The sequence below is a fragment of the Phoenix dactylifera genome, chromosome 5, assembly GCF_051530095.1.
Source record: "Phoenix dactylifera cultivar Ajwa chromosome 5, Ajwa_hap1_PhDact_Kaust_v1.1, whole genome shotgun sequence".
Classification (NCBI taxonomy): domain Eukaryota; kingdom Viridiplantae; phylum Streptophyta; class Magnoliopsida; order Arecales; family Arecaceae; genus Phoenix; species Phoenix dactylifera.
This window is the reverse complement of record NC_143194.1, coordinates 11,040,222-11,056,880: the sequence shown is the minus strand read 5'-3', so window position 1 is coordinate 11,056,880 and position 16,659 is coordinate 11,040,222. Positions and strand designations below refer to the sequence as shown.

The following is a 16,659-nucleotide window of genomic DNA, read 5'->3' as shown; positions in this document are numbered from 1 at the left end:
ATAGAGGGTGTAAGAATTTCTTACTTGTATTTTCTAGAAACAAACAATAACAATAATAATACCAAATATATTATGAAACAATAACTATATTCACCAAATCAGGCTGCACATACTAGTTCATATCTATTATAACTATTTGTAAGGCAAAATATGTAACATGGCTAGTTTTTGTGAAGTTATAGATTGTGTTTCTGTAACCAGATAATAAGTCATCGCAATATCCTATAAACTGTATATTGTTTTTCAACCAAAAGGCATTTTTATTTATGAAGGCATGGTAGAGTTTATTGAGAAAGAACAAGCATGGAAAACCATGCTTTATCGATAGCGATTTCCATGCCGACAGCTTTTCCGACAGACCAGAAACCTAGACATCTTTTCTAAAATACTACCTCCTGAGTGTCCCATTGTGGCAAATGTATATTTTTTTTGTTTTATGAAACTAGGTTGTTGGGCCAAGTATAAAGTATCCACAAAAGGCCTTATGGGACCAATGGTAATAATAATTTTGAATTGTATTTTCCATTACAGGATTATGAATAGAATCAAGATTGTATAATTTTTGAAACAGCAAAAGAATTAAATAAAACATCATGAAATTTTAACAGCAGATCCAGTTTATTTTTTGTCTCCCATGATAAAAGTTGAAAACACTGCAGTTTCATGGAATCGTAAAATTTTGGTATTTAAAGATGGATTCATGGAATAACTATTTTTATTAGATTTCCATTTATGTTAAGATCCTTTCTTAAAAATCCGAGTATTTAGATGGATGGGCTTAAAAGTATATAAGCACCACAAGAGCTCAAGGGATAGAATCTGGAATTAGTAACGGCATATGGATTAGTAAGCGGGAGTGTAGAGGTTTCAATAGGCAAGAAGGATCAGTAGGGTCTATATGGCATATTAAGATCTATCTAAAAGGTCCATGAGTTTTAGATAGGATCTTAACAGCTGATATGAAACTCAGTTTTTGGTTAGCATCAAGCCCCTTTTGAATCTGTAATTGATCATGAAAACTTAGGACTTCAAATATTTGAAGTTAGACGCATGCTTTTGACGAATATAGCCTGTGATATTTGCATAATCATGGAAACAAGGGCTGCATGCAGTCCACCTGCAAGACTCCAGTGCCTTGATAGTAATAAGATACTCTAATTCGGATTATGCTGGATGCCTTGATGGTGGAAGGTCAACAACATCAGGATATATAAAGATATATATATATATATATATATATATATATATATATATATATATATATATATATATATGTATGTATGTATATATATGTATGTATGTATGTATGTATGTATGTATGTATGTATGTATGTATGTATGTATGTATGTATGTATGTATGTATGTATGTATGTATGTATGTACAATGGAAAACAGTATTAGAGAAGTGCACCGAGAAGCAAGTGCACAAGCCTTGCTCTTAAGCAATTTCATCACTGAGTTGAAAGTAAATGGTTCTAATTTTAAGACCCATGAAGATAACTTGTGATAACAAGGCAGTTGTGCTACTGGATGTCCGATACTTGGACATTAAAGAAAGATATGCTGGAAAGCTGGTTCCACTGGAACACATTTATACGGACAAAAAAATTGATGTTCCCATAAGTAAAAAAGTCTTGTCAAAAAATACTCAGGGAGCATGCTGCTTAAATGGAGTCCTACAAGAAGGTTTGACTCCATTGTTTCATGGGAGTTTTAGGTGGCATCAACAATTGGGCGTATGCAATCATTTATCCTATTTATTTTTTTCTTTTTTATTGATAATAAAGTTCTATTTATTTACTGTCTGGGCGTACAAAAAAAAAAGTGTTGCTCTCATTTGATATTATTTTTTTTGAATTAAAATATGAAATCCGATACAGAAAATATGTTTGGTATATATATATATATATATATATATATATTGAGATTCTTGTGAGAGAATGTGAAGTTTGTTTCTCCTCAACAGAGAATGTAAAAATGCACATATAAAGGATTTACATGCGTAATAAAGAAACATCCTCAGCAATAAATAAAATTCTGACCATCATAAAGGATTTATTCATATTTATTCTGATATTTTTATGTCATTCAACATAAGAGTAAATTGACTTCTATAATGTGATGCTAGCAGTATTAATTGGACCAAAGAAAGAACACTACTTGGACTTGGACTTTTGATTGGGCTGAGATTTTCTAATTTTATTTGTTGAAATGAGTAGCCCCTCAATAATGCTTTTATTTTATTTTGTTTATCAACAACCCAAAAAAAAGTATTACTCAAAATTATTTAAAAATGATAATTAGTGGTGCAAAATCATGTGAGGAATGTTAGACCTCATGTTGTCTAGGAACAGCACATTTTGTTCCATGAAAATGCAAATAAAGCAAGGTTCATGGGACATAGACCTACGATGTGTGGGACACACAGACAAATCTAAAAAATAGAAAGTTCACCCTCTTCTTACAATTGCAAAACCTTAAAAAACTCCCCATCCAATGCACAGTTGTAAGAGAAGAGGACTTGACCAATGTTCAATGAGAGGATTCAGCATCAAGAGGATAAATTAGTGCTAAGAGGCATGCCTAGATCCCTACCCTTTTGTCAATTCAATTCCATGAACAATTCTTGCATTGTATGATTGCTATTACTTATTTTTTTTCCAAATTCCAGCAGAGCAGCCGGCACATAATGTCTTCTTCTATGTGTCTAAGATCATGACAGAGTCCTCTGGGACTGCAGTGGGCATCCATAGGATCCCATCTGCCAATATACCTTACCACTGCACCAGCATAATAAAAGTGATGAATAACTTTAGGTTTAGACAATTGGCCAAAGAGATCACCATGAAGTACCAACCAAAAAAGCAAGCAGAGTGCAAGACCACTATATTTTGGCTCAACCTTCCAATCCCACACCAAAAATTGAAACCAATATCACCACTGTCACCACCACCACCATCACCGTTGCAGTCTTCCTTTCCATTTCGAATAATATAGTGTGATCAATCAACATCATCATCCATTGCAGTCCTAACAATAACATGATGTAAACTATCAAAGGAAACCCATCCATTAATTACATTCCCCTTTTATTTGTCCTACCATCCACCTCAAAAAGAAAGCCAGCGTGTGGGTACTGCAATACGGTCCCCCACAAAAACAAAATAAGAGCAGGGATGGCTTTTGGCAGCCTGCCCTTCACTATAAAACACTGAATCATATGAAGATTTCGGCAACCTTTCACTTGCCACGCTTTTCCAATCACTAGCCTTTTTGACCAAAATTAAAAAAACAAAAAAGGAAAAGAAGTAGAACAAGAAAACAGCACATTGGAGATCTTTGGCCCCTGTCCGAGAAAGTGCAGGTGGCCTACATGCAGGAGTCATTGATGGGCACGTGCAGATGATGAGGAGCTCAGCCTATGAAGGGGTATTGGGCTCCGGCTTGGCTGCAGGGATTTCATTTTGGTGCTGAGACTGGTAGATGGTGGTGGCAATGGAGATTGGTATAATGCATAGGGCCTTGGACTGGAGGAACTGCATGGCTGCTCCAACATCTTCCATAAGCTTCATTACCAGCACTTCCATGCCATTGTTCGACCACTTCTCCCACACCGGCTTCCTGCCTCCACCTTCACCGACCTTCCCCTAGAGATAGATAAATGATGGAGAGCATTAGAAACATAACATACGCTGTAATGCCGGTCTGGCAGGAATTTTTTGCCCATGCACAATGACTATTAAAGTACACATGCAACTCACAAGCATACACATGGCAAAGAGACAATGGAAAGAGTTAAACATAAAGATATTCAATAAGATGCATTCTGTGCTCCTTGAATACAGATCAGAAGAAAGGATTAGCACATCAACAGGCAAAGTCACAGATACACTTGCATGCAGAAAGAGAAGTGAGGATAAGAAACATAAAAATATGGTCATGTTCAGATGACAGTGGGCAAGAATTTACTTCTAGTTATCACATGTCACATCAACTTGAAGTCATAGTGTCCAAACTGGTACCAATAAAATCATATGTCAGCAGATTCATACATAAGATATAAGCCATACACAGGTCCAACAAACGACGGGGTTACACGGGCACCCAGATACCTTATACATATTGTATTCTATATGAGAGTGAGCAATCTTGAAGCCTTTTAAATGATCTACTCCAGTTTCACCTTGATAGTAATATAGATACCCGCTACAAAGTACCATTTTCCAACTGCAATGCCCCCTCTATAAATCTTGTTATCATAATCAGAAAACATTATATTTGAAAACGTAATCCTTGATTTTATGCAGATGATTCAAGTGATATGTGACAGGTTCTCTTGACCACTTATCCATGTACAAATTCAAAAGAAAGATGCATCATGATAATTAACTTTAGCTGTAAAAGATGAGCTTATTAATGAACTTTGCTCTAAATGTTTAGAAATTATAACCTTAAGATAACCATCAAGACTTGCCACAACTATTTGTGTTGGAATCTTAATTCAACAGGCATTTAATTCAACTATCTTGAAATTTATGTAGATCTAATTTCAGTGAGAATGTAGACAAGCAAATTTCTCATTATAAATAAAGCTTGAGTCGTTTTAATGCTTGAGATGAACTGACCATTGGAGGCACTTAAATCCAGCTCCATCAATGAACTTTGCCCTCAATTTTCGTTTACATATCATAACCATAATATAACTATCAATCCTTGTCCCCACTATATGGTTGAATTTATAAATCCTCATTCAAAAAGCATTCCGACTCGCAAATTTATCTAAATATAACTTCACCAATTATTTGGGCAAGTAGATTGCTCAACATAATGAGCGCTTATTGTGATGCTTGAATTGAATAAATCTAACCATGGAAGCAATTCAAATTATTTGTAATGGTTGAATCAAAGGAGACTGATATTAGTATAATCTGTTGCAAATTTAGCAGGAAAATGTTTCATTAAAAAAAAAAAGGCCCAAGTTTGACATGTTAATTAACTGCCCCGAATAATCAAAAATGTTGTCAAGGCATTTCATCCTTCAGTTTCTCATGCCATCTCCCAGAATCCTCTCATCATGCTTAAAATGAACTGCAAATCTATCAGATCCATGGTGTGTTCACTTGAAAATGAATAAATTTAAATTAGTGACAGTATATATCTATGTTCATAGTTTCCTATTCAGGCACTTGTGCAGCTAGCAACAGATTCAAGTGAGGGAGAAGACAAACTAAGCACTAGGATGCGGAAGTATCTAAGTCTGATCTATGTCGTAAAATTGATAAACAAGTATATACATATGTCGTAAAATTGATAATGAAAATCTATGTCACAAAGTATATACATATATACATATATAAAATTGATAAACAAGCAGGTTTTGGTGCCATCAAGACAACACAATCAAGTTGGTTCCAAGCCCGCAACTACTAAGAAGGAAGGGTGTTCAGTAGATTATAACATGCAAATGCATGCATCAGTCACTGCAAACAGATATTGCATAATAACTTATGCATCAGGCACATCTCAAACAATTAGCAGAAAGACAAGCCACATACTGGGCGAAGCATATTGTGGTCACTCAGGTTACCACAATTACCTCAACTGATGAGAGTGGGATATCAGCCACTACCTGTGCCACAGCACCAGCAACCCTGAGTCTGCTCATACTTAGAACCTGCCAATATGTAAATAAAAACTTCTGAATTAAATCATTAAAAAACGAAACAAATAAATCTAATAAAATCACTCAAAAAACTAAATTACCTTAGAAGGAAACTCTAGTCCTTATGTATAAGAATCCAAAACTAAGCTACAGATGCAAATGATATGCACCTCTGGCACATCAACTTCCAGAATATTGACTTAGATGGCGCCCAAGTGATCAAAGAGAGAGAAAAAACAATCCTATGGGTTGAGAACCAGAGAAATTTATACTGCAGGGCTGTGCCACTTGACCTCAGCACTTTCCAGAATCTTGTTGATTATTAATGGTGACTATTCTCAGGAGCTGCTAGTCTTTTTTAAAGTTAAAAATGCAAATTCTAGACTTTACAGATCATCTATAATTTTTATATGGACACTGCTGAATATAGTCCCACCACTTCATCTGCAATGATGTGGTTTGCTGATGCAACTAGTGGAGTTAGTTAGACTTCTACATTCAGTTGGGCCCTTGCATGAGATTTATATGAGATGGTAGTGATCATCTAAATCATTAAGGTTCAAATCAATGTAATCAACAATTTAATACTGGTGGAGTCGGTATGATGTGTGCATAAAAGAAGGCTATAATGTAAACTTGTTTGGGACAGTTCAGTAGGAACACAAAGGGAGATGGTATAAAGCAGATAGAAGTTGTTGAGATGGTTGGTGCAGGTTTGGTAGGAAAATCAATGCAAGTTACAAATAATTTGCTGCTTGATGTTCAAGTCAAATAGCTAGACTTCCAAGGTGCTGTAAATTTACTATATAGGGCAAATGCAATGATCAAGGAGAACGTTAATGCAACAGCATGCATTATTGATGAAATCCAATATATTTCTTTACAGATTGACACCATGTTCATGCACACTCTTGAATCTGCCTCAACTATTAGCTGTTTAGCAGAATGGGAATAAATAAATTATTTTGTTAGCATGACACTTTTGGTCACATGATATACCATGAATCTCAGTCCTACACATTTTTGAATGGAATCACCATCTTAGAAAGTACAATCTGATGAGATCAGCATTACTAGACTTACCAACTATACTTAAGAAACCTTGTTCAGATTAGGCACAGGGTGCATCATTTCTCATGCCAGGCAATGCTAATGCAATGGTTCATCAATATTAGGACAAAAGTTTCTAGAATGTATGATCAAACCAAATGAAAACATGATTATGTAGAAAATATGAGTTAAAAATTTGATATTTAAAACATTGCCTTGGTCTTCAACCACATGCATCAATTATAAAGAAAATACCCTCACTTGAAGCCTCAAGATCTTTACATAATCCATAATTTTATCAAAAAGCACGAATAAATTGAATATAAAAAGTCTGACAAGTAATGCAAAGGTAAGGGGTTTTTTTTTCATGGTCAAAGCAGCTCATGTTTTATCTTAGTAACTTCGGTCAACTTTTGACAGCATAATTACACTTGGTTCTCTAAACCATATCCTCAGATTAAGACTACTAGATCAAATGATCAAATGATGACACAAAATAATCTTTGGTTCTTGCATCATTGTGTAAGTAGCCCATGTTTTTCTCAGTAGTGATGTTAGACAAAATAATTGCACTTCTTCTAATTTACATAATCAGATTATAACTTCTTAGCCAAAAGATATTTTTTTGGACAATATGATTCCCCTTCACCAAAATTATAAGCTAGAACACTAGGCCATAAAACATTTTTCGATATGTTAGTAGACTTTGTAAAGATGACCAAAATTAGCAATTCACTTGTTTGGCACAAAGTAGATGCACCAGTTTTTACCATCAGGTGCAGTAAGAAAGAAGATATTATTGTGGAAAAAGAATAATAGATGAAGTATGTAAAAAAAATAAAACCTGAAAAGATTCCAGGTACAACATGAGTTACGGTCACATGTAACATTGCATAAAAAACACTAAATTGAAATAAATAGAGTAAAGAAAATTATGGAGAAGCATGTGCAATTTTGGCATTTGATTTTCAAAAAATTTCAACGTAACATATAATAGTTAATTTCCTTTTTAACCATAAATATAAGTATAGTATGCACCCTGTACCAAAACAGCCATAGAACCATTTTTCCACTTTTTATCTCAGTACGCCTCAGTAGAGGGCAATACGAGGCTTGTATTGATCCGAACATGAGTTTCATACCAGTTCCAACCTGGTATGGTACAGTACCACGGTACCACCCCTTTCCAGGTGGTTTGGTGTGGTATAACAGTCCATGATTAGGATAGACATAGTGACAATATGGCTATGTTTGTCATTCATATTAATGCAACACATAATGGAGTAACACTTAATATATAAGTAGTATAGTAGAAGCCTCAAATGAATATTTTGAAGAGCTAGACATATGTGTGTTTGTCCCATCAAATGATATTATTGACTTAGAAAGATAATGATCTGTGATAAAACGTTTCATTGTCAATTCCAACAACTAATTTAAATTAGTTTTATGAAAACTTGTGTCACCAACTACCAAGGACAAGAAGAGAATATAGAAATGATACTCCTAGATTGGCGAGTTGGAAGAAGAGTTGATCTTTTGATCCAACCAGCATGATCACCATATGCATGATCACCATATCGATGAAAATTATCATTTATGTTTCATGTGAAAATAAAGAATTTCATAGTTTATACTACTAAATGCTTTTTGACATTTCCCATGGTACATGTACTTCTTGTTGTTTCCCCTCCATTTTAAATAACTACAAGCCTGTTTGGAATCATTGCCAATTTCCAGTCTTTGATTTTTGTTTCTAAGGCAAAACGCACGTTTAGTTACCCCATTCAATTTTTGAATTTTTTTTGAGAATTGTTTCCAAGATTCTGGAAAAAATGAAAGCTATCAAGCCCAACTTTCACCATTTGAAAACATAAACCACCCATAGCCAACACCACCGCCTTCGTCGCCACCACACCTGTTGGCCCTTGCCACCACTCAACACCACCTGCCAGCTGCTGCCACCACCATTGGTGCCACCATCGGTCATTGGCAACACCACAGCCAATGCCACTCACCAATCATCATCGTCGCTGCCACGACCACCACACAATTGCGATCACCACAAGCCAAGTGACTACCAAACAAATTCTGGGTTTCAATTTTCAAAAAATAGAAACTGGTTTTGGGTTTTCATGAAAACTAGAAATCGAAGCAAGAGAAATGGAACCTACATTAATTATAACTATTGTACTAAGGTTTCAACTTCTTTAAGTCCATCACTTTCTAGTATGTTCACCCTTTACACTAGCATTATCTAAAATTCAGGTTTCAAGTTCATTTCTATCGAAGGCCACACCTATCTAATTATGAGCTTCCTAAAATAGTTATGCCAATACTATGTAATACAATGAAATGATGCATCAAAAATTTAAAGATATTATCTACTTCTAAGTTTAATTCTATTTACACCGTATTTTAGCTAATGATGGTGCTACATGCCTATTCAACCATGCGGTAAAGGCCAAGGCAGGATAATGATGAGAGGTCTCAAGCCAAGTATCCTGATTATAGCTGTAATTGGGAGGCCAAAGTCGTAACACTGTATAAGAAAATAGATGGAGTAAGCTTGAAGATGGCTCAGCACGGGATGCCGTCCCATAAACAAAGGAGCACATTGATCAAGGCAAGTCTAAATATTAAAGGTGGGCCAAATGAAGACCGGCTATGGCAAGTTTGAGGCCGATCAGGTATGATGATTTAGGAGAGCCTCATCTATGTGACAAATGGTACAAAATTTGGCAATTACCAGAACGTGGGTAGTGGGGGATGGTTAGCACCAGTTACCAGAATTGTCAAAAGAACTGGAGGTTGTTGTCACTAGGAATGGGCGGTTATTGTATTATTTGTCATGTTTTATATATAAGAGGATGTAATTTGATGAAAAGGACCCTTTAGCCAATCCACAGCTCATTGTTATCTTAATCTTTACCTTGCATTTATCTTTAATTCCTATGCTTTAGTTACCTTCATTTTTCTAGTTTCTTCATAGCTATAGCATAGAATCGTATCCCCGACCACATCCTATCTCCTCTTTCAAGAAGATGGTATTACGATAGTAAAAGTTCTTGAAGATCAAAGCACTAGGACCTGCGCTACCAGCCCTTCTCCCTATCTTTTGTCTGATTATCGGACACTAATGGCATGCCCGCATACTTGAACCTGCTACGAGATGCTTTCACTGTCTATATCCCTCCACTGGAGAGGATTTCCTGGCCAACAAATTCCTAAAACAACTTTTTTTCCTCTCCGGTTTACAAAATGTAATTTATATATTTTCTTGATTTGTAATGCTCATGACTTAAGAATTAATATGTTTTCATGACAAATATTAGGTATTAGCACCACATTGGCATTAGAAAAAAGAAAACAAAATTTCTAAGCCTTAAGCCTATCATATATGACCCCCTCTCCTATCTTCCTCACACATTTTACTACATTTATCAAATGGGCATGATTAGCATAAGTTTCTAAGCTGAATTTAGTCTATGTTAACTTTAAGGAAAAATTACAAAGACACCCCTTCAACTTTTTGTGATTTGCACTTACACCCTCAAAACTTCTATTTTTTTTCAAGTAGACCCCAAAACTTAAGATTGGGTTGCAATGTACCCTAGTTGTCCATCTCCATTAGAATTCGTGAACACATGATTATCATGTGACATAACTTCAAATACTATATTCCATAAGTACCCTTTCCTCCCAAATGTTTTTCTCTCTTTCTTTCCACTGGTTGGGTTTTGCCCAACCCGGCTTGGTGTGGTGAAGACATGGAGAGGAGGAGAGAATAGAGGGAGTGGACCCGCAGCTGCTTGAAGAGCAACGAGGAGGAAATAAGCAAGTGAATTTACAACCTATTGTATCTACATTCGAAGTCAAGCTGCTTGTCCTCGATTCTTCCATCGCCAGATTTTGGCATCCGCTCATGCGATCTCATCTTTCTCGCATTGCTTTTTGTTAGGTATCTATTTTCGAGTAGATAAATTACAAGATACAACTCATGGTAGATGACAACGGTCCGAAACCACATGAAATCATTTCTAATTTTGATACACTATTTCAATTGTGCCCTAGCCCTAGCCACTGTTTCGCTAGATCCGTCTATCTCATATCTCGGTGTAGGAGTTCACTGTTACAGTGTATCCCTCCAAAATTCTAATCTTGTTCCATTAGCTCCCCTGATCCACCGAATGTATCCCTATCTCCCATGGTTCAATGGCAGATGTACAAATTCCATCAAAATCAGAGCTCAAAGAATTGAAGGGAACACAATTCCCACTACTCAAACCTCATCTATGAGCCATCTTATAAATGCGTAGAGAAAGGAGAGATTTGTTTTGTTTTAATTGTTAGATTCTAGTCTTATTTCTTGGATCTCTTTCTTTTGACTTTTTCCCTTGTTTTCTTTTAGCTATTTTTACTTGGATTTTTTTGGGGGCTGTTGAGAGAGAGAGCAAGGGGAAAGAAGAGGTAAATATCGCGAACATAAATATAGAGGGGATATTGAAGGAGCTGTCAAGCGATGGGCAGGTGCCAAAGATGAAGATCATGTGCACGCTGGGATCGGTGTCGCAGTCAGTGCAAATGCTGAAGCAGCTGCTGCAGATAGGGATGAATGTCGCCCACTTCAACTTCTCCCATGGTAGCCACAAGTATCACCAGGAGACTCTCAACAACCTCTGCACTGCCAAGCAAAACACCCAGATCCTCTGCACCATCATACTTGACACCAAGGTCTCCCTTCTCTCTCTCTCTCTAATCTTTGTCGGTAGCCATCTTGGTGTTTTTGGTACATTTGATTGTGAGGCAGATTATGTGATGCGACCAAATTTTTACAAGACACCCATCATCCTCAAGCACAAGATGGCATTATAGAGCTTGTTCAAAATATGATAGAAGTCTCACTTGAAGCCAAAACAGCATGATCTCATTACGGAGCTTGTTCACTAAATTCTAAAAAGTCAGATGACTAGCCAGAATGGAGGAAGAAGTGAAAGAGACTAGTTGGATGCCTGGCCTACTAATTTTCCCCAAATTTGATTTTCTTCCACCAGTAACCTTCGAGGGTAAATTAGTCATTTCATTGCTTTCATTAACACCATTAAAGCTTGAATGGATGGCTGGGGTACATTGCAACCAAATATTAAGTTTTGGGGTCTAATTGAAAAAATCATAAAAGAGATCACGAAAAGTTGAAGGGGTGTCACTGTAAATTTCATTAACTTCAATTAGATAGTAAACCTATGAGAAAGATCATGGGTAGTGGCAGTTATTCTAAAAGTAAACCAGCTGTACAATTCAATATTAAAAAAACACAATTATTCTTACTTTTGATGAAGTTATAATGTGCCTACATAGATTAACACAAGATTTTTTTTATGTGAAGTTTTGAGTCTCTACTAGAATGTCAAGGATGTATTTATTTGAATGTACATAGAAAACAGCAACTGCCCCACCTATTTAATAACTTTAGTTAGATGTAAGGTATTGACTATTGGAAAAAATAGATAAGGTGAACAAACAGGAAACCATATCATTCAAGGTTCTATGTCTTGATCAGGCCCCATACTAGTACCTGACTAGTATAGTATGATATGGCCTACATTGAACCATATCAAAAATTCAAACCATGTTAGTGCATGCTAGCATATGCAATAAATGTAAAGAATGAAATGAAAGGCACCTCAATTTAAGGAAAATAATTATGTACGAAATGTAGTATAAATTACAGTAAGGACAATGTTGCATATGCAATATAGCTAACAATGACTTAAAAGCTCATAACACTGTATCTAATATCTCCAACTTGATGATATGCTTTATGTCATGATCCAATGACTATTTTATCATAGAAGCTTTGTGAGGAGGCAAAGCACCATTATTGAAGACCGAAATTTGAATGAAGGGAGAGCACAAACGAGATCCAACAAAGAACATAATATCATTTCAGTTAAAGAACATATAATTTCATAGAAGCTTCTATGAGCATATACATGCAACACAACAACTTGAATATATAAATACAACAAGAACAACTTGAAGACATCACAAGAGGAAGATGAAGAAAAGCCACTTTTACATCTAATATTACTTTTTGTTGATCACTTTCACAACAAAGAATGCAAAGAGAAAATAAAGGAGAATAATTAATGACCTTGTGAGAGCCGGGGACCAATTCTTGTAACACTCGCGTTCTTTCAACTATTCTTTCTCTACAAAGCTGCATGCAGAGAACAAGATCTAAGAAATCCTATCATGAATTAAGATGCATGAAAACATGGAAGCGCACATCTATGCATGTATAAATAATCTAAATAGTAGTACTAAATTGAAATATAGTAATATCCATCTATCTAAGCTACATGCAATTTGACCAATTTCGATGAGTAATGACCAATTATCATATTTGCTCTCCTAAATCCATGATGGAATAAGTTGGAAACATAGAAGAAATTTAACTAGATAGACAAGGTGGCAGGAGTAAAGGGTGCCATTATTGCGTTGTGTGATAGTTGAATGCGATGTTACATAAGCACTTGGAAAAAAATGCCAAGTGCCCAAGTGTCTTCAAGCGTCGATCACAGCATCCTCCACAAATTTAGGCATGGGGACATCGCATGTATGTGTGTTTGTGCACAAGGTTCGCTGTACCGATCGGTACCGGTCGGTACCGAGCGTACCGTACCCGTACCGATGGGTACCGGTATCGGTACACCAATGTCGGTACGCCCGGCGTACCGCATACCGTACCGTACCGACACTCGGTACGCCTATACTAGTGCGGCACCGGTACGGGGTTCGGTACCGGTACGGCGAACCTTGTTTGTGCATGTGTGTTTTGATAGTTATCCAAAAAGGAGAAACTGAAATGGGGAAGGAGAGTCATATATGCTGTCTAACAAACAAATTAATAGAACGGGCATGAGTTTATGAGTTGTTTAATTTTTGCAATAGGCACGTCTAAGATTACTTAAGATGTGTTGAGATGCTTATATTGACAATTGAGTGTATATTTAAAACATAATAACACTAGACTTAAACTCTTAAAGTGTCCATCTAATTGTGATAAATTTATATCAAATATAAGGACACTTTGTTTAAAGTGACCAAATAACCTGGATAAATTATCAAAAAACTAAGGACACTTTGCTCGAAGGGGTCCACATAACCTTTCTAATTTTATATTAAAAATACAATGGCAATTTGCTTAAAGTGTCCAGTACTTGGAACTAAAAGTCCCTTGTCTGATTCTCCAAATTAAAAGAGCTAAGCAAGATTCGCCATCTCAGCACCGGACCCCGTACCGGTGCCACACTAGCACTGTGTTGGTATGGTATAGTAGGAGATCTTTCAGCATATCGAGGGTCGCTACGCCTCCCATGCCGGGTATTGGTACCTGTAATAACCCCAAAATATTTTTTTTATAAAAAAGGATAGAATAGTCATTTAAAATTGATATGAGGGGTAAAATTGGAAGGAATGAAAAGATAATGGCATAGTTGTAGATGCGTTGAAGTGGTAAGGGTAAAATTGAAAAGGAATCAAAAGTTAATGGCATAACCGTAGATATGTTGAAGTGTTAGGGGCAAAATGGAAATTTAATAATATTAAAAAAAAGGGTGAATAGTATCTTGATGTGATTTAATTGGAGGGTTTGAGCTGGCTTTTGGAATGAAACCGAGAGACAGAGAGGGGAGTCTCAGGCATGAAACAGAGAGGAAAGAAAGAAAGAAAGAAAAAGAGAAGAAGAAAGAAGAAGAGGAAGGGGATTCGAGGAGGAAAGGGATCCCGGTTGCACTTCCAGCTGAAGGGAAAAGTGTAGATCTCTTTCTCCTCTACGCAAGGACCTCGATTTCCAAAAAGAAAAAGGTAAATATCCATCCCTATCTAGTCTTTTGATGACATTAGGCTATACAAAGGGTGGATATAGTCTAGAGGGGTCGGATAAGGGTTGTAGAGGCGGTTAAAAGAGGAAGAATCGGATTTTGACAAATTTTTCCGGCACTACGGAAAAACTGTGTCGAAGTCCCAACTTCGGCGAATTATTTATGGGGCCAAACGACCTCCGATAGCAATGCATGTTACCTCTTTGGAATCCCCTATGAGTGTAGAATGTTAGGTAAAAATTTCATCAAATCTGGAGTTTGGAAAGTGGATCAAACCCGGGATGAAGTAACCGGCTGTCGGTCCGGGTTACTGTTCATCCGGGTGGAAAATAAGGGATTTCATGCTATAATAGAGTATTAAGCCTAGATCAAGCTAAAAGGGACCTTGTACTCATGCAAGGGAATCCCTAGTATACATAAATGATGAGTTAATTAATAGAAAAAGAAAAAAAGAAAGAAAAGAAAAGATTTAGGGAACGGGGGAGTTGAATCAATTAAAGTTCCCTATATTATAAATGGCACGTAGATTATAGCCCTTGATACAGGACTAAATGTATTATAAATGCATGTCACAGTTGGGCAAGAAGTTAGGGAGCAAGAAGAAGAAGCCCCTACTGCCTACCATAAAGTTTTGGAGGCGTATCAGGGCTGTGCCAGATTGACAGGTGAGTGGGAGTCATGTACTTTGCACCATGAGCATCCTTAATTCATTTTCATGAATGTCGCCAAGTGTGAATTGATTCCACTTGAGCATATTGATTGATATTGTAGTAGATTCCTCTATAATCTTGATTCTCTATGCTTGATTATTCTGTACATGCATGTGAGGGAACATTGAGAGGAATTACGAGGGGTTGATGAGTAATCAAATTGATTCCGAATTGTGAAATGATTTCTTTTGTAAATTGATTTCATTTCCTCTATTTCAAAGATTTGTAGAGCCTTTTTAGTGGTATATTGAGTTGTATTGCACTTCCTTTACCCTCACTCCTAACCCTGATGTTAGTTTATGATTGGGTCATGATCGAGTGAGTGGTAGTCTTGATCATACTCCTTTTTAGTAGAGTATTGGGAGGGTACATTATGGCATTTATGCATGGCTTGGCAGTATCTGCAGGACACCTATAGTCGATGGGGTTGAACATCGGCCTTTGTGCACATAGTAGCCTTCTGGGTGGGCGGAGCCCAGTCCCTTCCTAGGGGGGACACGGCCCTAGGCGTAGGATCGGCCGGTCCTACGACTTATATTCTGCTTGCCGCCGGGCATAGTAAGACCCCGCGAGGTGCAGTATGGCTTTCCGCGGATGTAGAATTCCCGCGAGGTGCCGTTTAGTATGTAGATGTGAGATGGATTTCTGTTCTGGATACTGGCCTGCATTTATATGATCAATGTGGTGTCTTATCCTGCATATGCATGTGACAGTGGGGAGTTGTTGCTGGTTCGCCTGGGGCGTAAAACCCACCTCCCGACAGCTGTCTAGCATTTACATTATTAGTATGGTGTCTTATCCTGCATATGCATGTGACAGTAGGGAGTTGTTGCTGGTTCGCCTGGGGCGTAAAACCCACCTCCCGACAGCTGTCTAGTGGTGATTTACATATTGGTGTGGTGTCATATTCGATGTATGCATATGGCAGTAGGGAGTTGTTGCTGGTTCGCCTGGGGCGTAAAACCCACCTCCCGATAGCTGTCTTGTTGATGATTCAGCCTATTGACGCCTGATTTATATGATTCAGTACTATGACCTGTTGAGCATATTCATGAGTAGCATATATGTTGACTTGATTATTCCATATATGCTTCAGATGAGTTGATATTGATTGTGGTGATATTGATGACTTACTCCATATTCTCTATGTTGAGATCATATTCATCTTGTTATTGATCTTGAGATTTCACCTCGAGCCATGATTATATCTGGTTTCATGTGCATAGTACTCTCTACTCCACTCACTGAGTATTTATATACTCACTCCCCAGTTTGGTGTTTTTGATTGCAGGGCAGGTATTGTATAGAGAGGAGCAGGATTAGTGGTTGCCTGCTAGCTGTGCCGCTCCA

General features: G+C 37.0%; 1 protein-coding gene across 2 annotated transcripts in view; it reads right to left on the bottom strand.

Annotated features, from left to right (window-relative positions):
- Positions 1-2,965: 2,965 nt before the first annotated feature.
- The window catches only part of LOC103695763 (transcription factor UNE12-like), a 24,796-nt gene continuing 11,102 nt past the window's right edge, over positions 2,966-16,659 (bottom strand). Inside the window, exons 2-4 of one of the 2 annotated variants that reach the window (XM_008777172.6) lie at positions 12,868-12,933; positions 5,631-5,675; positions 2,966-3,648 (exon numbers count right to left, since the gene is read on the bottom strand). In XM_008777172.6, coding sequence (XP_008775394.3) covers positions 3,421-3,648; positions 5,631-5,675; positions 12,868-12,933 — 339 coding nt within the window. In that variant the 3' untranslated portion in view covers positions 2,966-3,420. Of the gene's footprint in view, positions 3,649-5,597; positions 5,676-12,867; positions 12,934-16,659 lie in introns of both variants that reach the window. The other variant, XM_008777171.6, reaches the window with a different exon arrangement.